This window comes from Ovis aries, chromosome 6, assembly GCF_016772045.2.
Source record: "Ovis aries strain OAR_USU_Benz2616 breed Rambouillet chromosome 6, ARS-UI_Ramb_v3.0, whole genome shotgun sequence".
Taxonomy (NCBI): Eukaryota; Metazoa; Chordata; class Mammalia; order Artiodactyla; family Bovidae; genus Ovis; species Ovis aries.
In genome coordinates, this window is record NC_056059.1 from 92503606 (window position 1) to 92529926 (window position 26321).

The 26321-nt window shown below is 45.0% G+C and overlaps 1 protein-coding gene across 4 annotated transcripts in view; it reads left to right on the top strand.

The window, feature by feature from the left end:
* Nucleotides 1–11102: 11102 nt before the first annotated feature.
* Nucleotides 11103–26321, top strand: part of SEPTIN11 (septin 11) — a 106000-nt gene continuing 90781 nt past the window's right edge. For all 4 annotated transcript variants that reach the window (XM_027971118.3, XM_027971119.3, XM_027971120.3 and 1 more), the window contains exon 1: nt 11103–11285. In XM_027971118.3, the coding sequence (XP_027826919.1) occupies nt 11259–11285 (27 nt within the window). In that variant the 5' untranslated portion in view covers nt 11103–11258. The remainder of the gene's footprint in view (nt 11286–26321) is intronic.

Consider the following 26321-nt stretch of genomic DNA (forward strand, 5'->3'; position numbering starts at 1 on the left):
CAATTTTTTCTAACTTTCACCATTCTAGGAGGTGGTAAATAATTGTGGTTTAATTTGGATTTCCCTAAAGACTAGTGATGTTGAATAGCATTTCATGTGCATTTGGCCAAACATATTTTATGATGTCATGTGGCTGAACTACACTGACTCCACTCTGTAAACTGCAGTCAACTGCATCTTCGGAGTACAGTCCTACCCTCTCCCCTTCCCACATGACTGAACTTTCAGTTCAGTTCAGTTGCTCAGTCATGTCCGACTCTTTGCAACCCCATGAACCGCAGCACGCCAGGCCTCCCTGTCCATCACCAACTCCCAGAGTCCACCCAAACCCATGTCCATTGAGTCGGTGATACCATCCAACCATCTCATCCTCTGTCGTCCCCTTCTCCTCCTGCCCTCAATCTTTCCCAGCATCAGGATCTTTCCCAATGAGTCAGCTCTTTGCATCAGGTGGCCAAAGGATTGGAGTCTCAGCTTCAACATCAGTCCTTCCAATGAACACCCAGGACTGATCTCCTTTAGGATGGACTGGTTGAGCAATGCCCTCTAGCCAGATAAATTAACAAAAGGAAATGAAAGCAATCCAATAGATATTGATAGATGAGGAATCAAGATATTGATAGATGATTGAAATAGGGAGAGAAAATTTTACCTCATTCAAAAGGAAGGAGTTGACAAGAAGAGAGATGGTAGTGCAGAGGAATCTCATGGGCCAGAGAGTTATTCAGCTGGTAGAAATTGATAATGGTAGAATGATGAACTGCAAACAGGTTGAGACAAAAGGTGAAAATGTAGAAGAGATATTGTTGCTCGAATATATAGGTATGTATGTATGAATCTGTTCCAATCCAGTGTCAATATCTAACGGTCGAAGGGACTTCAACTACGTAAAGTTTTAGGCTCACAAAAAAGGAGTAATAACTGATATTACAATAAATGGTTACAGGGAGAAAGGAATTATCTGAGAATTAGAGATGCCAGAACTATGGGAACTGACCCAGCTGCTCCGGGGCTTGCTGCCAAAGAAAGTGACCACCAGGCCAAGTCATCATACTCCAGGGAGCAGATCATTTCGCAGCATGCTCCTTAATAAGATCAGATTTTAAAAAGGAGCATGTATTAAGGAGTAGCACAAGCCTACAAGGATTGACACTTACAGACTTAATTTTGCTTTTAAAAAGAAAATCAAGAATTTTTCAAAAATTGTTTCTTGCTTTTTAAGTAATACTTGTCATAAGAGGGTGAAAAGGAAGAATAAAGTCACCTGTTGATGCTGATGATATAATGCTATCAGATGACAGAGAAAAGTAAAAGCTACTCAACTTTAATTTCGCTTCCTCTCTCAGAATAATTTTTAAATGAAAAATGTAGTATTAACGTGATTAAAAGGTTACTGAAATCCAATGTTGTAAGTGAGCAACCAATTGCTTTCTTTAAGTGAGTTAAACTTTGCAGGCCTCAATGAATTATCCATGAAAGACTTTGCATAAGTGATTGTAGATTAGTGTCAGTCAGCTTTGGAAAACCAGAGAAAAATAAGAAATGCCAGGGACTGAAATATTGTCTTTCAAACAGTAAAAAAGCAACAGGAACAGGGCAGAGTTTGAGTTACTGGTAAATTTAACATTGCCTAGAATGAATTTTTAACCAATTGTTTCAACAACAGGGAAAGAAATTGAGCTTATGAATGACAATATCAACTTTTTTCTTGTTTCTTTATATAGTGACCAGAGTCTCCATGGGGAAAAAAATTATAGCAGATGTTTCAAATAAAAAAAAATTAATAAACAAAAAACCTCTTAAATAAAGGGTAGAACTGTAAACACTTCCTAGTCTAGTATAATCACCAAATCAGCAGCGTCAGCATCACCTGGGAGACTGATGGAACCAAGGAGCACCAGCTCCTACGCCAGACCTACTGAGTCTAGAATCTGCATTTTAACAGGATCTCCAAGTGACTCATATGTACTAAAACTTGAGAAGCACTGAAGTCAAACAAATAAGGGATGGCAAGGTACCCAAAGACTAATAAAATTAGGAATCATTATCATCCTTAGGACTGAAGGAAAACAAAGAGAGGAAATTGTGAGACTGGAACTGGTGAATCTATTAAAAAAAAAGTTGAATTGTACACTTTAAATGAGTAAATTGTATGATATGTGTATGTATGGACGTGAGAGTTGGACCATAAAAAAACATGAGCGTTGTGGTGCTGGAGAAGACTCATGAGAGTCCCTTGGACTGCAAGGAGATCAAATCAGTCAATCCTAAAGGAAATCAACCCTGAATAGTCAATGGAAGGACTGACGCTGAAGCTGAAACTCCAATACTTTGGCCACCTGGTATGAAAAGCCAACTCATTGGAAAACCCTGATGCTGGGAAAGATTGAAGGCAAGAGGAGAAGGGGACAACAGAGGGTGAGATGGTTGGATGGCATTACCGACTTGATGGACTGGAGTTTGAACAAATTCTGGGAGATAGTGGAAGACAGAGGAGCCTGGTGTCCTGCAATCCATGTGGTCACAAAGAGGCAGACACGACTGAGCAACTGAACAATAAGATGGCATGTGAACTGTATTTTGATAAAACCATAGGGAAAAAAAAAAACCAAAAAATACATGTAAAATCTGTATTCTGAACATAAAATATTAATAAAAAGCAAGCAGGGGGAATAAATATCATGTTCATGGGTTGGAAGATTCTATAGTGTTAAGATGTTAATGCTCCCAAGTGATTCTATAGATTTAATGCAATCCAAAATAAATCCCATCATGATTTTTTGGTATGATTTTTACAAGCTTATTATAAAATGTATACAGAGGCAAACAATTTAAATTAGCCAAAATAATTTTGAAAGAGACTAAAGTTGGAGAGTTCATATTTCCTTATTTCAAGACTTATTAGAAAGTTACAGAAACCAAGGCAGTGTGGTGTTGGCAAAAGGACAGACACATTGACCAATACACAGAATAGAAATTAGTCTTAGTTCAGTTCAGTTCAGTCGCTCAGTCGTGTCCGACTCTTTGCGACCCCATGAATTGCAGCACGCCAGGCCTCCCTGTCCATCACCAACTCCCGGAGTTCACTCAGACTCACGTCCATCGAGTCAGTGATGCCATCCAGCCATCTCATCCTCTGTCGTCCCCTTTTCCTCCTGCCCCTAATCCCTCCCAGCATCAGAGTCTTTTCCAATGACTCAACTCTTCGCATGAGGTGGCCAAAGTACTGGAGTTTCCACTTTAGCTTCATTCCTTCCAAAGAACACCAAGGGTTGATCTCCTTTAGAATGGTTTGGTTGGATCTCCTTGCAGTCCAAGGGACTCTCAAGAGTCTTCTCCAACACCACAGTTCAGAAGCATCAATTCTTCGGTGCTCAGCTTTCTTCACAGTCCAACTCTCACATCGATACATGACTACTGGAAAAACCATAGCCTTGATTAGATGGACCTTTGTTGGCAAAGTAATGTCTCTGCTTTTTAATATGCTATCTAGGTTGGTCATAACTTTCCTTCCAAGGAGTAAGCGTCTTTTAATTTCATGGCTGCAGTCACCATCTGCAGTTATTTTAGAAATTAGTCTAGACAAGCATATATATGCTTGATCAATTTTTGAGAAAGGTAGAAAGGCAATTCAGTGGAGAAAGGATAATCTTTCCAATAGGTGAAGCTGGAAAAATTGCATATGTGAGAAAATAAACTTTCATCCATATCTCACACCATATACAAATATTAACTCAAAACAGTGCACAGACTTAAATGTAAAGACAAAAACTACAGACTTCGAGAAAAAAACAAAGATTTGACAGATTTCTTAGACACCAAGAGCTCAATCCATAAAAGAAAAAAAATCAGTTATACTCCATCAAATAAAATTTTCTGCTCTATTAAGAAAATGAACTATGGACGAAGATTCGGGACATTGTACACAAGACAGGGATCAAGACCATCCCCCTGGAAAAGAAAGGCAAAAAAAGCAAAATGGCTGCCTGAGGAGGCCTTACAAATAGCTGTGAAAAGAAGAGAAGTGAAAAGCAAAGGAGAAAAGGAAAGATATTCCCATTTGAATGCAGAGTTCCAAAGAATAGCAAGGAGAGATAAGAAAGCCTTCCTCAGCGATCAATGCAAAGATATAGAGGAAAACATCAGAACGGGAAAGACTAGAGATCTCTTCAAGAAAATTAGAGATACCAAGGGAACATTTCATGCAAAGATGGGCTCATTAAAGGACAGAAATAGTATGAACCTAACAGAAGCAGAAGATTTGGCAAGAAGCAGAAGCAGAAGAGGTGGCAAGAATACACAGAAGAACTGTACAAAAAAGATCTTCATGATCCAGATAATGACGATGCTGTGATCACTCATCTAGAGCCAGACATCCTAGAATGTGAAGTCAAGTGGGCCTTAGGAAGCATCACTACGAACAAAGCTAGTGGAGGTGATAGAATTCCAGTGGAGCTCTTTCAAATCCTAAAAGATGATGCTATGAAAGTGCTGCACTCAATATGCCAAATCGGAAATCTCAGCAGTGGCCACAGGACTGGAAAAGGTCAGTTTTCATTCCAATCCCAAAGAAAGGCAATGCCAAAGAATGATCAAACTACTGCACACTTGCACTCCTCTCACACGCTAGTAAAGTCATGCCCAAAATTCTCCAAGCCAGGCTTCAGCAATACGTGAACTGTGAACTTCCTGATGTTTAAGCTGGTTTTAGAAAAGGCAGAGGAACCAGATCAAATTGCCAACATCTGCTGGATCATGGCAAAAGCAAGAGTTCCAGAAAAACATCTATTTCTGCTTTATTGACTATGCCAAAGCCTTTGACTGTGTGGATCACAATAAACTGTGGAAAATTCTGAGAGAGATGGGAATACCAGATCACCTGACCTGCCTCTTGAGAAACTTATATGTAGGTCAGGAAGCAACAGTTAGAACTGGACATGGAACAACAGACTGGTTCCAAAGAGGAAAAGGAGTATGTCAAGGCTATATATTGTCACCCTGCTTATTTAACTTCGATGCAGAGTACATCATGAGAAACGCTGGACTGGAAGAAGCAAAGGCTGGAATTAAGATTGCTGGGAGAAATATCAATAACCTCAGATATTCAGATGACACCACCCTTATGGCAGAGAGTGAAGAGGAACTAAAAATCCTCTTGATGAAAGTGAAAGAGGAGAATGAAAAAGTTGGCTTAAAGCTAAACATTCAGAAGACAAAGATCATAGCATCCGGTCCCACCACTTCATGGGAAACAGATGGGAAACAGTGGAAACAGTGCCAGACTTTATTTTTTGGGGTTCCAAAATCACTGCAGATGGTGATTGCCGCCATGAAATTAAAAGACACTTACTCCTTGGAAGGAAAGTTATGACCAACCTAGATAGCATATTAAAAAGCAGAGATAATACTTTGCCAACAAAGGTCTGTCTAGTCAAGGCTATGGTTTTCTCCAGTGGTCATGTATGGATGTGAGAGTTGGATTGTGAAGAAAGCTGAGCACCGAAGAATTGATGCTTTTGAACTGTGGTGTTGGAGAAGACTCTTGAGAGTCCCTTGGACTGCAAGGAGATCCAACCAAACCATTCTAAAGGAGATCAACCCTTGGTGTTCTTTGGAAGGAATGAAGCTAAAGTGGAAACTCCAGTACTTTGGCCACCTCATGCGAAGAGTTGAGTCATTGGAAAAGACTCTGATGCTGGGAGGGATTGGGGGCAGGAGGAGAAGTGGACGACAGAAGATGAGATGGCTGGATGGCATCACCAACTCGAAGGACATGAGTTTAGGTAAACTCTGGGAGTTGGTGATGGACAGGGAGGCCTGGCGTGCTGCGATTCATGGGGTCACAAAGAGTGGACACGACTGAGCGACTGAAATGAACTGAACTGAACTGAAGAAAATGAAATGACAAACCTTAGAAATATGTGTGAAACATACATCAAGCATAAGAATAAATAATAAAATAACTCAGTTTAATAAAAAAAAAAACAGCAAAAAAACCCCGCACATAACCAAAGAAGGTTTGAAAGTGAAAGTGTTAGTCACTCAGTACTTGTCTGACACTTTGGGACCCCATGGACTGGAGCCCACCAGGCTCCTCTATCCATGGAATTCTCCAGGCAAGAATACCTGAGTGGGTTGCCTTGCTCTTCTCCAGGGGATCTTCCCAACTCAGGGATTTAACCACAGTCTTCCACATTGTCAGCAGTTTCTTTACTGTCTGAGCCGCTGGGGAAGCCCAAAGAAGGCATATGCATGGGATATAAGCAAATGGAAAGACTGTCAACACCATTAGTCACCAGAGAAATGCAAATTAAAAGATCATTGAGGTACCACTGAAAAATGACTAGAATGACTGAAAATTTAAAAACTGAATATACTTACTGCTCATACAGAACCAAGCAACTGGAAATTTACGTGTCACCATGATACATTTTAGAACATTTTTATCATTTCAAAAAGAAATCCCATACCCCTTAGTTATTACTTAGTTATTAGCTCTCTACCACTTCAGTCCTGTTAATTTACGTTCTGTCTATATTTGTGTTGTTCAATCCCTCAGTCATGTCCGACTCATTGTGACCCATGGACTGCGACACACCAGGCTTCCCTGTCCTTCACGATCTCCTGGAGTTTGCTCAAACTCATGTCCACTGAGTTGATGTTGCCATCCAACCATCATCCTCTGTCACCCCTTCTCCTCCTGCCCTCAATCTTTCCCAGCATCAGGACATCTTTTCTAAATCCTTAGCATGGCAATAACAGTTTCTTCCAACCCCTAGCCTCATCTCTATTCCAATGTAATTCAACATTTATTGAATGTATCAGACTTTGTGTGTGTGGACTTCCCAGGTAGCGCTAGCAGTAAAGAATCCGCCTGCCAATGCAGGAGGTGTAAGAGATGCGGTTTGATCCCTGGGTCAGGAAGATCCCCTGGAGAAGGAATAGTCTCATCTCTATTTTAATACAGCTCAATGTTTACTGAATATATCAGACTTCATGTAACACAAATAAGCACTCTTGCCTTGAGACACTCATGGTCCAGTAAAAGATGTGTATTAGTAGGATCATCTTTCAATTAATAACACCTTATAATAATAGCTAGGGTGACCATACGTCCTGGTTTTTGCCTATTGTCCTAGTGTAGTTACTAATGGTACCAATGCTGTTTTTCAGTCTCAAAAGTTTCTCGAAAGTTTGAGCAATAGCATGAATACTGGAGTGGATTGCCATTCCTCCTCCAGGTTACCCTGGGTTACCCTAGAAAAACCTAGTCACTGTGAGTTTCAGAAATAGCCAGCTTGCAGTCATACCATAGCAAGGGAGCCTAGGGGAATAAGTAACCAGACTCCTCTGCTGTATTGCTGTTGCTCCCCATTGCCCGAACTCAGCTAACTGAACCTAAGGGAAAGAAAGCCCTATATGTTCAGGCTCTCTTGTGGGCAGAAACATGGATATCCTGCATTAGGACTCACTGTTACTACCCTATTTTGCAATAGGAAAAAAAATGAGATGAAGAAAGGCTGATGTGCTCAATGTGACAAAGATGGTCTGTGATAATATGGAGTGCTGTGTGCTCCCCACTCCCCCAGGCTCCCTCTGCAGCTCCTGCGTACTAGCAAATGCCAAAACACCTATCCTCACCACAGCATCAGTACCCCTGAAGCCACTGACTCTTTGCTCATCCTCATCCCTTGTTTGGAATGTCTTCCTTGCCCTCTCCTCTCTACCTCCTTGGTGAAGCCTTTCCTGTTCTGACAGGCAGAGTGAATGGCTCCTTCTCCTGTGCTTTGAAATCTCATAATTTTTATATCTTTTCTAGGATTTGGCCTATTTATTAGAGTTCTTCAACATCTGTCTCTCAGCAGACTGGTTAAGAGTCAGGGAGGCATCCTCATTAAAAAAATTGTTTTTTAGTTGCTAGCACAGTGCTGGGCAGAATTAAAAAGGTAATCTAAGCCTTTAGCAACTCTATTAGGGAGGACCGATCACTAAACAGGTTTTAAAGATGAGAAAATTGAAGCACTGAAATGTTAAGTAATTTGCCCAAGGTCACACAGCTGTCAAGCAGTAAAGCCAGGATTTTGAATCTAGGTAGTCAGGTTGCAGTTGTTATGCTTAGTTGCCCTGTCATGTCTGACTCTTTGCAACCTCAGAGACTATAGCCCACCAGGCTCCTCTGTCCATGGAATTCTCTAGGCAAGAATACTGGAGTGGGTTGCCATTCCCTTCTCCAGAAGATCTTCTCGACCCAGGGATCAAACCTGGGTCTCCTGCACTGCAGGCGGATTCTTTACCATCTGAGCCACCAGGGAAGCCCACTCTGATTGTAGAATGATACATAAATAACTTCATAGTAAGAACTGAAATTCTGAAACAGCCTTCCTTGGTTGAAAGGACTTCAGTTGTACATTTATTAAATATATTTATGCCTACCTGCCAAAAAAAAACAAGGAGGGGGGTGGATTTAAGGCACTGCCCCTCATCAGTGAAAAAATTCAGGCAGAAACTGGGTTAACTGATGATTTTATCCTGAAAGTTTCCTCAAACAGATGAAACTTTGGAATAAATGACTTTGAGCTTTTGTGAGGAGCATAAAATAATCTACCAACAAAGGCAGGGAGTTCACATAATCAGTTGTTTTCAATATAGGTGAAAGAAGGTGAAGTCCCTGTCGTGTCCTACTCTTTGTGACCCCATGGACTGTAGCCTACCAGGCCCCTAGGTCCATGGGATTTTCCAAGCAAGCATACTGGAGTCGGTTGCTATTTCCTTCCCCAGGGGATCTTCCCAACCCAGGGATTGAACCCAGGTCTCCCAAATTGTAGGCAGACGCCTTACCATCTGAGCTACCTTTGGCCCCTTTCAATATAAGCAGTTGCAAACAAAATAAGTCAATAAAATTAAAAACAATTAATAAGACCCTGAAGCCTGGTTTGGTCAATATAACACAAAATGGAGAGCTGGTTTGCGGCTGCCCTTATGGGGCTGGCAGCTTGTGGAGGGACCTGCCCTCTGGTCCAGGGCAGTGTTGCTCTTAAATCCTCCCTCCACCAGAAGGAACCAAATGTCCATATACCACAGAGAGCTGCGGATCAAGTATTTCTTGCTCCTCCCTTTGCACAGCACTCATGCACCTGGTAATCCTAACTCAGTGCCTAGGGTGCCTCATGTCTGCTTGACATAAATTGGTGGCCTTGTCTTACAAAGATCTGAAGCCTAGGGGCCCACACTGGTCAGAACTGAAGAGGTTAGTGCTCTGAGGGTCTGGCCTACAGACAGGAGCTGCTCATCTTTCTTCATCCAGTGTGTGTGTGTTCAGTCGTGTCCAGCTCTCTGCAACCTCACCTTAGCTCGCCAGCCAGGCTCCTGTGTCCGTGGGATTTTTCCGGCAAGAATACTGGAGTGGATTGCCATTTCTCCCTCCAGAGGATCTTCTCCACCCTGGGATGGAACAGTGGCTCCTGAATTGGCAGGCGGGGTCTTCATCACTTGAACCAGCTAGGAAGCCCTTTCACTGAGAGCTCTTTCATCGTATGCTCATTCCGGGGGGGGGTCCCATCAGCACCCTGCGGATGGACTTCAGCCTGGGGTGCCTCTAGCCCCTCGACCCCTCCCGGGGCAACCTAGTGTCTGTTTCCCAGCAGCGGGAAGCGCACCCGGAGCCCACTCAACACTTAGTCAAAGGTGGCGCAGCAAGTTTGAATCCTGCACCCTTGGGGGCAGAGACAGCTGGAGCGGCAAGCCCTAGGCCCCGAGAAACCCAGCTAGTTGATGTCTCAGCTCAGACTCTGAGGCGCCCCAGTCTGAAGAGGCGGTTTGCTTTTCACCTAATTCAATAGGCCCAGGATTTCCCCAAGGGCTCAAAGCCGTGGGCTGATCACTGACAGCCCTTCATCGCCTTACCACACCTTCCCTGCGCTGGGATCCAACGGCTTCCCTCTCCCCGACCTGTCGCTATCCTCGATCACCGTGTCGTCAGGCACCCCACCTCCCCCCGCCACCGTGACTCCACGAGGGGCCGCGGTAATCTACAGCACTCCAAACACACCTCGCCACCCCAGCCCTGGACGAGGCGCCGCGCCACCCCGCGTGCAGCGGGACTCTGCCGTTCTTTCCGCAGCACAGACACGCAGCAATGCCCCAACACCTCCCGGAAAAACCCTGCCCCACCGCAAAGCAGTCTCCAGTCCCAGGCGCTCGGAGTCGCACCCGCTCCAGGGTCACCCGCCTGGCGCCGCCGCCGCCCCGCGCGCCCGCCTCCGGGTCGTGGGGTCGGGTCTCCAGCGATCAAAAAAGGCCCTCACTTGCGCCCAGCTCTCCGGTTACACCCGGGGGAGGCCTCGGCCCCACGCTCTAGGGCAGTCAGCAGCTGCTTTCGTTCTCCGGCTGGGGCGTCCTTTTCTTCCTCTCTGGCAGGCGGTGGTTAGCGGTGCACGGCTGCCTCTACTCCGGCCTCTTCCTCTTCGGTGGGGTCGCCTACCCGGCCGCACGCGACAGTGACAGCTTCCAGCTGCCTGCCTTTGAGTCTCTCCCTTAGGAGAGAAGAATTGTGGAGGGGCAACTCTCCCCTCGCAGGGGTCTGCCCAGCCCCACCTCGGTCGCCCGCCGCTCTCCCTAGTGACCCACTCCCCTTTCAAGCCTGTTCCTCCGAGGGGGCCGTGCTTGCCCGGGGCTAACTCTCGGCGAGATGCTGTCCGCGTGGACCTGTCTCGCCCCAGGGCCCCATCTCCCACTCCGCAGCCGCTCCAACTACCAGCTTGGGGAAGCGCGTGGCAGGACCCAGGGCAGGGACCTCTGCGCCCAGGCTTTTACTCGGACTCCAGCACGTGGTGGAACGGGGGGTGGCGGGCAGCGCACAGGCTTGGGGGGCGCTCCGGGTGGCACAGGAGCGGGTCCTGTCGGAGCCGATCGCTCCATTCGGGGAGGGCGAGCCCGGCGGCCGGGGCCGGCTGACCCGGGTTGGAGACCCGCCCATCCTCCTCCCTCCCACCGCCTCAGCCAGGGCGCGCCGGCTCACACCCCTTCCTGGGGAAGCAAATGGTCCCTTCCAGGCGGGTGGCCATGTTGCTCTAATAAAGCGGGAGGGGCGGCGGCGTGGGGGCAGCAGATGCTGCTGGTGGCGCGCGGGAGCCGGGCGCAAGCAGAGCGCAGCCGCCAGGGAGGCGCGGGGGTGGCGAGCCGGAGCCGGAGCCCGAGCAGCAGCCGCTAGTGTTGGCGGAGAGCACCCGGGCGCAGCCAGAGCCGCTGCCGCCGCCGCGATGGCCGTGGCCGTGGGGAGACCATCTGTGAGTGCTGGGGCCTCGCTTTCCTCGTCCGCCTCTCCTCCGGCGCTGGTCGGGGAGAGGGTTCCCGCTGGCGGGAGGGTATCGGCGGGGACCCCGGGGGCCGGGGCGGGGGCGCGGGACGGCTGCGGCGGTGGCTCTGGGTGTGTGTATGAATTTGGGCGCGCGTCTGGGGCGAAGGCGAGGGCGAGGAGCCGGGAGGCTCGGCTACTACGTGATGCAACAGTGGATCGCCCCGGTTTGGGGATGTGGGAGAAAAAGGACCCCTTCCCTGTTTTTTGTTTTTTTTTTTCTTTTAACACGGTCGTTTTGGCCACGGTGTTTCTCGGCTGCCTCCCTCTCCCCGCGTACACCTTTTCTCTGGTGGCGGTGGAGAAAGGCGCCGGGTGCGGGGCTTTCCTCCCGGCTCCCCCGCGCGGAGGGGCGACCAGGGCGTGGGAATTGTTAGCTCAAGCGCCGTGCCTTAGGGTGGCAGAAACCGGCTCAAAAATAAAGGAGAGGGATTTCCGTGGTGGCTTCCCCAGTGCCTTGAGAGATTCCGGACACCCCCCGGCACCCACGCCGGTAACCGGGCCCTGCCCAGGATGTGGACAAAAGCCTTAGATACACAGACAAAGTTTTCAAAGGGCCCCCTTGTCCGGGTGGGTGAAAGTCTTAAAGCGCTCTGCGGTTGGAAGGCCGGAGGCGGGGGCGCGGGAAGAGGAAGGGATGGCGGGTGCGTGGAGAATCGGGTGCCCCGGGACTGGGGCGAGGGAGCCGGGGAGGGAGGGAGGGAAGGGGATGCTCAGGCCGCGAGTTTGCGGGCGGGGCGGGGGGTGCACGACTCAGTGGGCGACTCCGGACCCGGCCTGGACGGCGGCGGGACTAAAAGGGCGCGGCTTCAGCCGGGCTCCTCATCCCGGGTGAAGGGCGAAGGGATTGGGGCGGCGGCGGCGGCCTTTTCCTTTTTTTTTTTTTTTTTTTAAACTGAAAGGAGCAGAGCCGGGTGGGGAGGGCGGAGTCCGTTTTCTTTCTCTTTCCCCCTTTCTTTGGCGCTGTTCAAAAGTCCATTTTCGTCCCACGGGCTTTGTGGGCTCTCTGAGAGAGGCTCTTCCCGCTCTGTCCCCGCCGGTTCCTTTCCTCTTCTTCGCCTGCTCACCGCTGTGTAGCTGCAGGTGGTGGCTGCAGAGGGTTTGTAGGTATAGACCCGAGTCTCTGGGAGATCCTGGAAGCTCTGAAAGCCCAGAAATGCAAAATGCAAGACTGCTCTCAGATTTCCCACCCGCCCCCCACCCCGGCTCTTCTTGCAACTTCTCCCCCAGATACCCTCTCTTTTTGCACCCCTTCCTCATCATTTAGCGGAGTCCCTCTCCGGGTTCTAACCTGGTTTGGTGGTTCAGCTGCGAGAGATGTTTTCAAAGGCACTCTCCACCGTCGGAACCTGTGCAGTGGTCATATTGAAGCGTAACTGTGGATCTTGTAGGCATTTTAAACTCTAATATTTAATGACATACTCTTAAGAATTCAGGTCTCCTCTTGATAATTAGTGGTCATAGATTGTTGTTACTGAGGGAATTTGCAAAGTCTCTGGGCTGATCCCTTTATTTTTCTGGTGAGAAAATTGAGGTCCAGAGAGGTCAAGTTCATCTGGTTAAATTACCACCCCCATCCCCCTACCCCACCCCCTTCCCCAACACACACACACACACACACACACACACACACACAGAGTCTCTCTCTCTCTCTCTCTCTCTCTCTCTCATTTCCAGAGCAGTGATTCAGATAACTAAAATAACAAGATAATTGGACAGTGGCTAGGAATGCAAATATTCTGTGTGTGTAGGGGGAGGATGTCTTTCAGTGACACCTATTGCTGGTGCATTCTTGGGGCAAGGGGGAGGTGGAAGAAATAATTTGCTGCACATTTTCTATAAATTAGTTAGTTCATATATGTCAGCTAAATAGGAACAGTATGTGGATTTAAGACTCAGTTGTGTGGCGGTAATCATATCCAACACCAGGTCTGCCAACCAGATGTGAACTTAATCCCTCAGAATTCTTGTGTAAGACCTTGCTCATTCAAAAACAGAGGCGACTTTACAAAGTATATGTGCACAGAGGAGGTGCCTGCTTTCTCTGCACATTCCCTGTTGTCACTAGAATTAAGATTAAATTACTTACAGTTTGAAAACAGAGGACTTTTTCTGGATCAAGCTGTGGTAGGGGTGATCAGGAGTTGACTACAAAGTTACAAAGTCTTTTCGTGCAACTTGCAAGGAATTGTTGGACGGTTTCACTTTGTTCATTCAGGTACTGTCTTAGTGTAGTATGTGCACTTAGGTCTTCAAAACAGCCCCAGTGAACGCAAAAGATTCTCCAAACCCAGCCCCAAGGTCTCTTCATAGAGTCCTTGATGGTAGAATTCACTGCCCCCTCCTTTTCCCTTATCTAGTCTGTGATTTGAACAAAAGGAAGGAAGGGTGCGTTGAGAGAAAAGAATTACTGCAAAATCGATTGTGAATGGAATGTCCCCAGTTACTCCTTTAGAATCAGTTTGTTTTTTTTTTTTAACTTGTTTAGGAAACCATGAACAACTCTCCTTTCTCTACAAACTGCCTCTCTCGTTCAGATTGAAGAAAAGTTCAGTCAAAATAAGTTGCTCTCAACTTGAGACTGAGATTCTTGGACTTGAATATCTTAATCTGATATCCCAAGTAAATATGACATTTTACTGAGCAAAAATCTTTACATATCAGAGGTAGTATTTTCTGTATTCTGAAGTGGTTATATTCAGTATAACCATTTTAATTTCAAGGCTAAATTGAGACGTCTCAAGTGGATTTGTTGTTGGCTGGGCAACAGGAGCTTCAGTCTGGTGCGATTCTGTTTATTTCCATTTTGATCTCGACCCCTATTTTCCCAAGAATGGTTTTTGTATTAGGCTCTCAGAGGCCCCTGAGGCACATCTGCTGTTTCCAGAGTGTGACTGGTGATTAGCAAGAGCATTTCTTCCCTAGGGATGTGTCCACATTTTGGATGAGTTAGTATTTTGGCATCCAAGTCCCAGGGCTGCTATTATCTTTATTTTAATCAGAGCATGGTAATTCACTCTGCCTGGGAAGAGGCTTTAAGTAGCTGATCCTCTCTCTTACCCAGTGGTGTTCATCAAATTATAGGGTCTGGGGGTTTAGAGAGGTTTTAAAGTTCATTTGGTTCAGCCTCCTCCGCAATGCAGAAATATTTTCTGCGTTATCCCTAATAGAAGTGTTTAAACTTTTCCAGTGGTGGAGAGTCCTCTATGATATCAAGAAACTTTTTCAAGAAACAAGTTGAATTGTTTTTATTCACTGTACCCAAAGGAATAGAAAATCATGTTTGTTCATTAGCTCATTTAACACTATTTATCGAACACCTCCTCTGTGCCAGTACTTTTCTAGGTGCTCAGGATACAGTAGTGGACAACTGAGAAATTCCTTTTTACCTGGAGCTTTTATTTTCTGAAAGATTTAGTGTCTGTGTGTATTACAGAAACAAACTTCAACAGAGTATGTAAGCCATTTAGGGAGAAAGGAAATTACGTGCCTATTGCTGAGTGAATAGCTATGATGCAGGTGAAGGATCTTATCTGTTTGAGTGTTATTATCCATTTGAGGGTTATTATAGGCAGTTCCTAAGATATGGTCTGTCTTCAGCCGGAGGGTGAGGACTGGCAGTGAAAAGTTATTTTCCCTTGTTGTAAAATTGCCATTTTTATGACTTGAGGATGTGGCCCCTACATGGAAGTCTCTGGTTGTTGCAGAAAGAGTAAATCTTTTGAAAGCTGTGGATTATTTTTCTATCTTTTAAATATCTTTAGAAATGATGTCTCTACATCACAATGAAAAATTGACCCAAGTAATTGATTAAAAGACCAAAGCTACTCATAATCCCATTGTCCTGATATAACAGTACTTAGAGTGTTGTTTTCATCCACTCTTTGAGGTTTATACCAGCAAGCATAACCCGTATCATATAAACTGTTACCAAGAAACCAAACTGTTGAATTGGGAGATTGGGATTGACATATATACACTGTGGTAAAGGATCTAACCTGCAGTGCAGGAGACGTGTTTTCCATCGCTGGGTTGGGAAGATCCCTTGGAGAAAGGAATGGCAACCCACTCCAGTATTCTTGCCTGGGAAATCCCATGGACAGAGGAGCCTGGTAGGCTCCATGGGGTCACAAAAGAGTCAGACGTGACTGAGCAACTAAACCACACCAACGATAAAATAGATAGCTAATGTGAACCTACTGTATAGCATTCTACTCAGCACTCTGTGGCGACATAAAAGGAAAGGAAATTCAAAACACAGGGGATATATGTAAAAAATAAATAAACCAAACTGTGTGCCTGGGAAGACCCTGTGTGACTAATTGGACATTCATATAGTGAAGGAAACAGATGCTTGGTGCTTTCACAGGGGCCACCCTATGTCTATGTCCAGACAAAAGAATGAATGATTTGGATGGCCTGCCTTGATTAATTACCAGAAGACTCAGTTCTATTACCACTCACTGATGGTGCCACAGCTGATAATGATGCTCGGGTTTTGACTCCCTGTGGAGCCAGCTACAGAGTTTTCTGTGCCTCTCTTTCTCTTTACAGGGCCTACACTTGGTTGGGGGAAGGGCAGGGTAGGGATTGCTCTTGGATTTTATCATTTTGGGGGAACTGTCTTTCATAGCCTTAGTTAGACTGTCTCACCCAGAGTCAGCCAAGCTGAACCATTATTGAAACAAAGACCCAGTAGATCCAAAGCTTCTATCCTTTTTCCCAAGGAGAACCACTTTGCAATATAATTGATACCCCCTTTGTTTTGGGTTTGTTAGTTTGTTTTAATCCAGATTGACAGGAAACTCCCTTCCAGCTAAATAATACCTCTTCTACCCACTCAGGCCTGTTGGCAGCCCATCAGTGCAGCTGCTGTTGAACAGAGAAACAGAACTGGCGCTAAGGTGAAACAGATTTCTGAAAAGAATGCTAGTGCTCTAAGAAGCAAGTTTGCGTTGTCTCAGGCCTGGCCTGAGGTAGAAATCAGGTCTGTTGCCTGATATGACCAGGCATCAGAGTCACCTCTTCCGGATCCATGCCAGTGAGAGTGACCTGAACATGTCACTCAGGTCAAAGGATGCAGGAGGTTGAGTTGTGTGGATGTACTTTCACTATCTGCTGGGCTAGGATGGCACAGGACAGAGTGCAATGTATTGATGGAGGGGCCAGGCTGCGCTGGAGAAGTAGCAATGACTTCACGCTCCAAAAGGGCATCTTTGGTATCTGACAAGGGGCAGCTTCATTCCTGCCTTTTTTTAAAAAAATCATTATGTTAAAATTGTTGTGAAAATAGACATAAAATGTGTCTACTTTTGATGACTAAGGTTCCTTTGGAAAGAATGTATGAATTTTTTTACTTTCTAATTTTTTTTCTCCTAGAAGTAGAATCACTGTAATACAGATAGGTTGAGAGTGCAAAACAAAACCGCTCTCGACATGCTAATGCATCAGTAGTCATTCTTGGCTTTATCTGGCTTCATCTTGGCTAATCCATCTGCTTTATCAGATATTTCATGTGCACTTTCTTTGCGCAGGTGCTGAGGTTATGATGTGAGTACTTGAGATGCTGTTCCTCCTGCTCTCATCAAATTTCTCTAACGGATGAGAAAGCACTAGGATTTAGCAAGGAAAGCGAAGTGGGGAAAGGAGCGTGTGCAAAGCTCTGAGGTGAGGCAGAGCCCCTTAAGGAAATCCAGTGTAGCAGGGACATCAGCATTCAAGATGGGGGATTGGTGGACAGATAGGAGGCTGGGGAGGTGATGGAAAGAGACCACATCACTTTCGTGGTACACTCTTCGGGACATGGGTATTGACTGCACAGCATTTTCAGCATTTTCGATGCTGTCCAGCCGCCCCGCAACTTAGAATGTCCCAGATTCTTGCACTTGGTTGATAGAAGACACTGAAACTCTTCAGTGCACTAATTCTTCAGGTTTCAGGGAAGGTGCAGGGGAGTTGATTTGATGGCCAAATCTAGCCCTTAAAGAACAGAGGAAGCCTGAGGAAGGGCAGGGAGAGGAGGAGGAGGGATCCAGTAACAGTATCAGCAGGTCTTCCTCTGTCTAGTTAATTGTATTGAGCTCTTCCTCAAAAGGCAGAACTAAAGCCCTATTAGACACTGAAGTCACTGTGTCCTAAAGGGAGGGGTGGGGAGAATGCTGGGACTCCTCCCGCCTCAGATTGTGCGTTGTCCATAAAGAAAACTAAAAACCCATTGGATCCTATGAAGACAGGAAAGAAAGAAAGTGAAGTCGCTCAGTCGTGTCTGACTCTTGGGACCCCATGGACTGTAGCCTACCAGGCTCCTCCATCCATGGGATTTTTCAGGAAGAATACTGGAGTGGGTTACCATTTCCTTCTCCAGGAGATCTTCCCGACCCACATCTTAAAAGCCAGGGTCCTCCTAAGACTTAATCCTTTTTCATTCATCTCCCTTTGTGTACCATTTTCATGCCGGTATAAACTTCATGAATCTCATTAAGGGTGCCCATTAAATTTACTCAGACCTGCTGTTGCAAGGAAAAGGCTTGACTCATAACTTCTCTGTATAGGAAACCTGTGTAGCATCTTGATATTTAAAGTGTTTTCTGTTTAAATTACTGTCAAGACAGTTCTCTCTCAATCCTCACAATTCCTAGGAAATAATGTAGGCAAGGAAACTGAGGCACAAAGAAGTCGTCACTCACCTGATCTGGTACAACCAGTTAGTGGGAGAACTTGGCTTTGGAACCCATGGCTGTTAACCAATGTGCATACAGGTCTACTGTTCGTGTTGGTCAGGGAGGCTCAATTCTGTTGAAGTAACAAACTGCTCCCAAGATCTGGTGGCTTACCCAGCAGAGGTTTGTTTCTCACGCAGAGCCCCTGTCTGTTCCTTTGAGATCCACTCCATGCTGAACTGACCCTTGGGCCCAGCTGAGGGAGTGTCCTGTCCTCTTCTCAGTCTGGCAGCAGAGGAGAAAGAGGCAGGCTGAACCCTGAACCGACTTTCCAGGCTCTTGGATGAGGCACTGCCAGTGTGAACCTCACTGGCCAAATAAATGGTCACTTCTAAATTCAACAGGATGGAGGTGGATTGTCTTCTGCAGAGAGGGGCTCTGCTGGTCACATGGCCAAGCTGGATGGGATGGGGGAAGTCAACCCTCCCCTAGGGAGGGCCAGTGGTGATGTTCAATAGCGAGATTTCACCATACCTGGTGGCTCAGACAGTAAGGAATCTACCTGCAGTGCAGGAAACCGGGTTTGATCCCTGGGTTGGAAAGATCCCCTGGAGAAGGAAATGGCAACCCACTCCAGTATTCTTGCCTGGAGAATTCCATGGGTGGAGGAGCCTGGTGGGCTACAGTCCATGCATGGGGTTGCAAAGAGTTGGACACAACTGAGTGACTAACACGTTCCCCTTCCTAGTCAGGGCATCTTCTGGAGAGCCAAGTGTCCTTATTTTGTAAAATTGTCTCCCTGTTGGTAATGATTTCTCTCGGTCTGTTTGATTTCTGTGATTCCTGCAGGATTTTGTAAACTGAAGAGAGAGGGAGAAAGTGTTCAGCCAGGATGAACTGAAGGCTGAGAGTGTGACTGTTCCTGTTCTTTCACAATGAACTTCCAAGTAGCCTTATCACCAGATGAGGGATGGGCGGTGGCCTTCTCAAAGACCTTCTGTGCTGCTCTCTGGTGGCCCCAGCCCTGGGACTGTACTCTCTGGGAACTGGTTTTGAGGCCATTAGGACTTCCAGCTGCTTGATAGGCTGATTTCCCTTAGGATGCTTCCAAATCAGTCTTTTTTTCCCAGGACTGTCTGTTTCTAAATGCAGATACATCTATGACCCCCTTCTTTTTTGTGTTGTTTTCTCTCCACTGAGAGATACTGGTACAGTTGTCCCTTGGTGTCTATGGGGACTGGTTCCAGGATCCCAGATATGCTGATGGATGCTCAAGCCACTTATATAGAATGACCTAGGGCAGTCTGTGCTACATATCTAGATTCACCCAGCCGCTGGTGTGGTCCCTCCAGACCACTTGGATGGAGGACTGTATGCAGCATTTGGGTTAAGAATGTGGGCTCTAGAGCCAGACTGCTGGAGGAGTCCTTGGGTATCAGCTCTGCCATTTGACCTCCTTTATGACCTAAGGTTACCTCTCAGTCCTCATCTGTAAAATAATTACAGTGGGCTCTCAGTTGTGTCTCACTGCTTGTGACCCCATGGATGTAGTCCACCAGGCTCTCCTCTGTTCATGGGATTCTTCAGGCAAGAATACTGGCGTGTGTTGCCATTTCCTTCTCCAGGGGATCTTCCTGACCCAGGGACCAAACCAGTGTTTCCTGCATCTCCTGCATTGGCAGGCAGATTCTTTGCCACTGATCTGCCTGGGAAGCCCCAAGTAATTACAGTACCTTGCTCAAAGGTTTACAGGATTAAATGAGTTAGTACACCAGGTGCTTTCAGTGATATAGTCAATTTTAATTCCAGCTGTGCTGTGCTGATCTCTGGCAGGCATGGACTTCATCTCTACAGCTTTCTTCCCTAAGCTTTTCTGCTATAGCCACGTGGGTTCTGCTTAGCTATTCTGACCTATGTACAAATCTGGATATCCATCTGGTTACCATTCCGTGGGCCCACCTTTGACTGCTGGGGATGCAAGCTGGTAGAGAAATACTTCTCTTGTTACTAAGTTGGACAATTCTGAAGCACTGCTGGAGGAGTCCTCTAATAGATAGGGCTCCTCAGAGGGTCCACGTGGGCTGCAGCCCACAGGAATGACTGGCTCCATCCTTTTAAGATGGTGTTCCTCTCTACCTGTTAAACTATTCCAGGTCCCCACTCCTGTTCCTTGGGATCACTTTTCAAAATAGCTGCGTGCACACGCGCTCTTGTCTCAGGTTTCTGCATTTTGGGGAAAACTGGGCGAAAACAACTTTTTTCCTGGTTTGGGTCTCTTTTTTTGCCTTATGCAGATGAGGGAGCTTGCATGTTACTTTTGTAACATAACAAAGCACTCTGGACATCAAGAAAAAAAAGAAGGTTCACAACAAACTGATCTTTTGTCAGATTTTTACTATTTACTAGAGGTCAGACTTCAAACTGCTGTAAAAACTGGTCTTGGGAAAAAGGCCTCTCCATCACCTAAACTTTTCTATGATTTTCCTCCCTAGATCCTTGGAATGGAATTCTCACACTCCCCAGTTTGCAGGTGCTTTTTCTGAGGGTATGGAGCCTAGTTTGTGCTGTAACTTGTTTATCATACTGGTTTCAAGTCAGTGACATATATTTTGTTACCTAGAAACTAGAGACAGAATGTATGAGGGAAGATGTGTGTGTGTCTTATTTTTCCTTGTGATGTTCCTTTTTATTTAAATATGTTTAGAAAGTTAAAAAAATTTTTGTTTCTTAATTGGAGGATAACTGCTTTACAATATTGTGTTGATTTCTGCCATCCATCAACATGAATCGGCCACAGGTATACCTAATATGTCCCCTCCCTTGTGAATATGTCCCCTCCCTATGTGATTCTCCCTCCCATTCCCCACCCCATCCCACTCCTCTAGGCTGTTGGAGAGCACTAGGTTGAACGCCTCAGAGTCACATAGCAAATTCCCACTTGCTATCTAGTTTACAGTATTACTCAGCTACGAAAAGTGTTTTTGCTATATGCCTGGGCTGTGAACTTGGGCCAAAACTTAAAACTTTTTGAAAAAGAGAAATTTGGGAGCTTACACTGTCCACAAAGATGGGAAAAATGAGGTAGCAGTTCTTGAGTTTTTTTATTAACTAATGTTGGGCGATTTTAAGGGCCCAGATTAATTTATGTATCTACCTGAGAGTTCTGAGGATAATTGTTCAAATCATCCTGGCTCTTTGTAGAAGCCTAGCTTAGAGGTGGTTTCTGATGTGGAAGAGATATTTGGAAACATAGAAGCTGATTCATTCTCCAAATCTCACCAAACTTGTCACCTTTGCTCTTACCCTGAGATTTGGTTTGAATTTCTGTGTAGGTGGGCAATCAGAGACTATGCTGGAATGATTTGATTGTTTACCTATTAGGTACTTCTTTGTTTTAAAAGACTCTTCCAATCCTTAGTCAACCTTTGAATCACTTCTCCCCTGGGGGATATTGGTTGGTCCTGAAGCACAGTTTTATTTCTTGGCCCACTGAAGAAGTCTTTTATTTGCTGGTAATCAAGTTTTCCTGATTCAGAAAACAGAGTGCTAAGGTATTTTATGAACTTAAGGCAGAATATGAAATTAAGATCAGTCATTGAAATGACTGATAATTAATTTGTTGTCACTAGCTGCCGTTCCAAAGCTGGCTTTTAAAGCTGAAGAGACCTTAGTCTAAATTGGATTTTATAACTGGGTCAGAGCCGAGAGAGATGAGAATTCTCAGGGACTTTCTATAACAGACATTTATGTAGGCATATTGCGGAGTTAGGGATACTGCTAAATGTTACTTCTTCTTTCTTAAAGATTTTGTTTTATTCCTCAAAGGTCTTTCCTGTTTCCCTCTTTCATTAAGTCAACAGGCACTGAGCCTGGGCCAGCACCATGCATGAGTGAAGATGTCAAAACCTTATTTCTTCTCATTTTCCCACTAAACCAAGCCAGAACCAAAAAGCTTTTTTGGCAAATGGAGCTCCCTGTCGTGGAGATTCAAAATCTTGAAGGGAATTCCCTGGTGGCCCAGTGGTTAGGACTCGGGTGCTCTCAATGCTGTGGCTCTGGGTTCAGTACCTGGTTGGGGAAACGAAGATCCCACCTGCCACATGGCATAGCCCCAAATTAAAAAGTAAATAAAATAAAGATGTACTCAGTCTGTCTGGGAAGAAGAAATTATCTCATAAGATATAGATGAAAGCTTGGCCCATAGTCAGTCGTCAGCCTGGATTTTTGCCACTGACCTTAGGTAATTTTCTATCAGCAATTTGATTTAATTTTTAATCCCAAACATGAGAAGATTAAGTGTTTTTTTTTAAAAAGTAAAAAATTGTTTTTCTATTCTAAAATAAAGGCAGTGGGAGGAGAAACTTAATAAATTGGAAGCTGAAATGTGTGATTTCTCCTTTTTTCAAACTAAAACTGGAATCATTTTTCAGTTTTGTTGGTTTTTTCGGTCTTTTCAAAATATACGTTTGAAATGTTGCTAATTTACACATTAGCTTTGCCTTTAAACTCAACTGCACAGACAGCAGTGATGTCCTAGTTGAAGTTGTGCAATTGTATACATTTTTCCTGTGATAAGATTTCAATGGGTGAAAGCTGACTTTCAAAATAACATTGTGAGGTAGTTTGATTAGATGTTATTCTTGATCCAAGCCCATCAGCCCCTGTTTTGATGGATCAGGACTCAGACTTGATGATCTTAAGGCCAAGTCTTCTGACTATCCGTTATACCTCTTCTTACCAAATAGAGATTCCAGATACCACCCTAGGCTGCAGACCAGTGCAGTCAGGTAGAACTTTCTATGCCAATGGAAATGGTCTGCATTGATCAGTGTGGTAGCTGCTAGCCACAGGTTGCTGTTTAACATTTGAAATATAGCCGGTGCAACTACAGAATTAAATTTTTTGTCTGGTTTAATTCATTTGCTTTAAATAGCTACATGTGGCTAGTGGCTATTGCGCTGAATAGTGAAACTTTAGGGGTATAGTCTCCAGTACTCTTGCCTGTAAAACCCCATGGATGGAGGAGCCTGGTAGGCTGCAGTCCACGGGGTCACGAAGAGTCCGACACGACTGAGCAGCTTCACTTTCCCTTTTCACTTTCATGCACTGGAGAGGGAAATGGCAACCCACTCCAGTGTTCTTGCCTGGAGAATCCCAGGGACGCGGGAGCCTGGTGGGCGGCCGTCTATGGGGTCGCACAGAGTTGGACACGACTGAAGCAACTTAGCAGCAGCAGGAGTATTGTCTAGAGATACTTATAACCTGAGGTCTGTCTCAAATTTTAAAAAACTTTTTTGTTGAGGAAAATATACACAGAGTAGGGATGGAAGTGTTCATTGTAATATTCTCTCATCACCCAGACCAGTCTTAGTTTATCTAGTTCCCCTTTTCTTTTCTCTTCCCCACCCATCAGTCCCCAGACTATTTTGAAGTAAATTCCAGGCACAGTCCAATCTTATTTTGTTTTAAAAACTGGGAAGGTGATCTTGGAAAGTAGGGGAATGGTACCAGAGAGGTACTTCGGGATCTTCAAATGTATCTATGACTTTAAAAAAGACTTGAAATATAGGGATGAGAAAAGCTATGGTTTGATGAAGCTAGGTAATGAGTATACAGATGTGTTATGTTTTGTATGCTTGAAACATTTCATCACTATCATAATCAGAAAAAAAGCCAAGCTTGAGCCCAGAGATTGAACAGTCACTGTACCAGGCCATGTTTACCTGTGCTTACTGTGAACTTTGAGTTCATGGGTAATTTAAACATTCAAACATTATTCACGTACAGTATTTATCATTGAGCTTAATTGAATGCCAGCAGTGCTATAGAGTCATAGGATCTGAAAAAAGGTGGAAAGGAGGGTGAGGATCTTTTTCTTTAGCCCAGTCTCCTCCCATCACTTGGTTCCAGAGAGTGATAGCTTGATGGGAGCTCAACCTACTCCAGTGTTCTTGCCTGGAGAAGCCCATGGACGGAGGAGCCTGGTAGGCTGCAGTCCATGGGGTCGCAGAGTTGGACACGACTGAGCGACTTCACCTCACTTCACTTCACTTCACACTGAGTCCGGAGCTCTCTGTCACTTGCCAGATGGATTGATTGGCTAAGTTAAAGCTTGCAGCACTAAGTCACTCCTTGTGTTGTTCTTCAGTTGCTAAGTCATGTCAGATTCTTCTGGACCTCATGGGCTGCAGCACACGAGGCTTCCCTGTCCTTCACTGACTATCCCCTGGAATTTGTTCAAATTCGTGTCTGTTGAGTCAGTGATGCTGTCTAACCATCTCATCCTCTGCTGCCCTCTTCTCCTTTTGCCTTCAATCTTTCCCAGCATCACGGTCTTTTCCAATGAGTCAGCTCTCTGCCTCAGGTGGCCAAAGTATTGGAGCTTCAGCATCAGTCCTTCCAATGAATATTCAGGGTTGATTTCTTTTAGGATTGACTGGTTTGATCTCCTTGTCCAAGGGACTCTCAAGCGTCTTCTTCTGCTCCACAGTTCAAAAGCATCAATTCTTTGGCCCTTAGCCTTCTTTATGGTCTAACTCTCACATCCTTACATAGCTACTGGAAAAACTACACCTTTCACTAAACAGACCTCTGTCGTGCCTATCTACTTTTCAAAATGCCAGATTCTTGTGATCTCTGTTAGAGCAGATACATTATTTCTAAGTCTGCTTGTAGTTTTGCAGATATTCTCATAGGAGGGAAATGTTTCTATAAGAGTATGAAGAAGTCATTTATTTATCTTTGGGGCTGAAAATCGATGCCTGTTACTGGTGCAGATTATTATAGGAAATGCCTGTTTGTTTTTTATATTTCTGTTTATAAAAGAAACCCTTGTCACAGCACATTTTGGTCATATGGACACACTGGAGGAAATAGTGCTGGCATCAATGATACTTAAAAGTGCATTTTTCCTTCACAACATAAAGCAAGAATTGCTGCTGTGCTTTTGTAGTTCAATTTAGGGACTAATAATGATTTTCTTCCTTAGGATAGAGTGCAGCATATGTATATTCTAAATTTGGAACCCTATACTTATGATCTCAGGGTTCAAGGGGAATGAATTTGTGATGGTAAAAGGATCTCATATCATCAGAAATGCGCCCAGGCCTTGGCTCAGCTGTCCTTTGATGGAGAAAGATAATATGCTTTAGAAGAAGAGCTATTAAAGATGTTAGCAACATTTTGAACAACTGCAAGCCCCGAGTTGCAACAGGATGCTGTCCCTTTTCTGTGTCTCTGAGTCTGCCCTTTGTGTCCCCTTGGTCTTTTGTTAACCACATTCCTGGGAGGGAGGGAAGAGCATTGTCTGATCTCATCATCTCCAGTTAGTTTTTATCTCATGGTTTGTGGAGACAGTGAATAGCTGGTTAATACCCTACATATACATGTTGCCAGGAGTCAAGATTTATGCCATTTTGCACATAATACTCGCATGAAATGAGCCTCCTTATCTCCACTTGACAAGAGATACTTGAATCCCTGGTAGGGCAAGATTTAGGGAGATGATTTGTCAAATCAGTTGCTCTGTCCTTTTCATACAGGACTTTTTTAAGGCTTTTAAAATGACTGTGACCTGATTAGGAGAGAATAGCAACTATTTTCAGTAAAGAGGACATAAGATTAGCAAGAGTAGCAGGTTCTTTAATTTTTTTTTTCATGTATTATATATATATATAATACATAAATGTATCTAGCAATAACATGCCTTGAAAAAGAAAATAAATTCATATAATCTAGAACTCAAGCATTCTTATACTTAATTACCATTAGAAAAATGTCAAAGTTAGTGTAGCCATAACACTAATAAGAAATAGAAGTTTACCTTACATGTTCTCTTTGAAATAGTTACGAGCCACGGTTTACTGTGGTTTACTAGCAGTCTAGCAGTCTTTAAAGTGTTAGTCACTCAGTTGTGTCTGGCTCTTTGTGACCCCATAAACTGTAGCCCACTAGGCTCCTCTGTCCATGGGATTTCCCAGGCAAGAATATTGGAGTGGGTAGCCATTCCCTTCTGCAGGGGATCTTCCTGACCCAGAGTTCGAACCCGAGTCTCCTGCATTGCAGGCAGATTCTTTGCCATCCAAGCCACCGGCCTCAATTTTGTCCCGGAGTGAATTATTTATGGCATGGAGAGATAGTAAGGGAGACATGGTGAAACAGTAAGGGAGAGATACTGATGCATCAGACCATCTTTGACCATGGGGAGCTTCATTGTTTGGTTCATTTGTTGGAGATAAAAAAGTACCAAAAGGGACAACGCTCCGATTCTTCATTTAAATTACTATAAATGCCCAAGCATGTGCCACCTC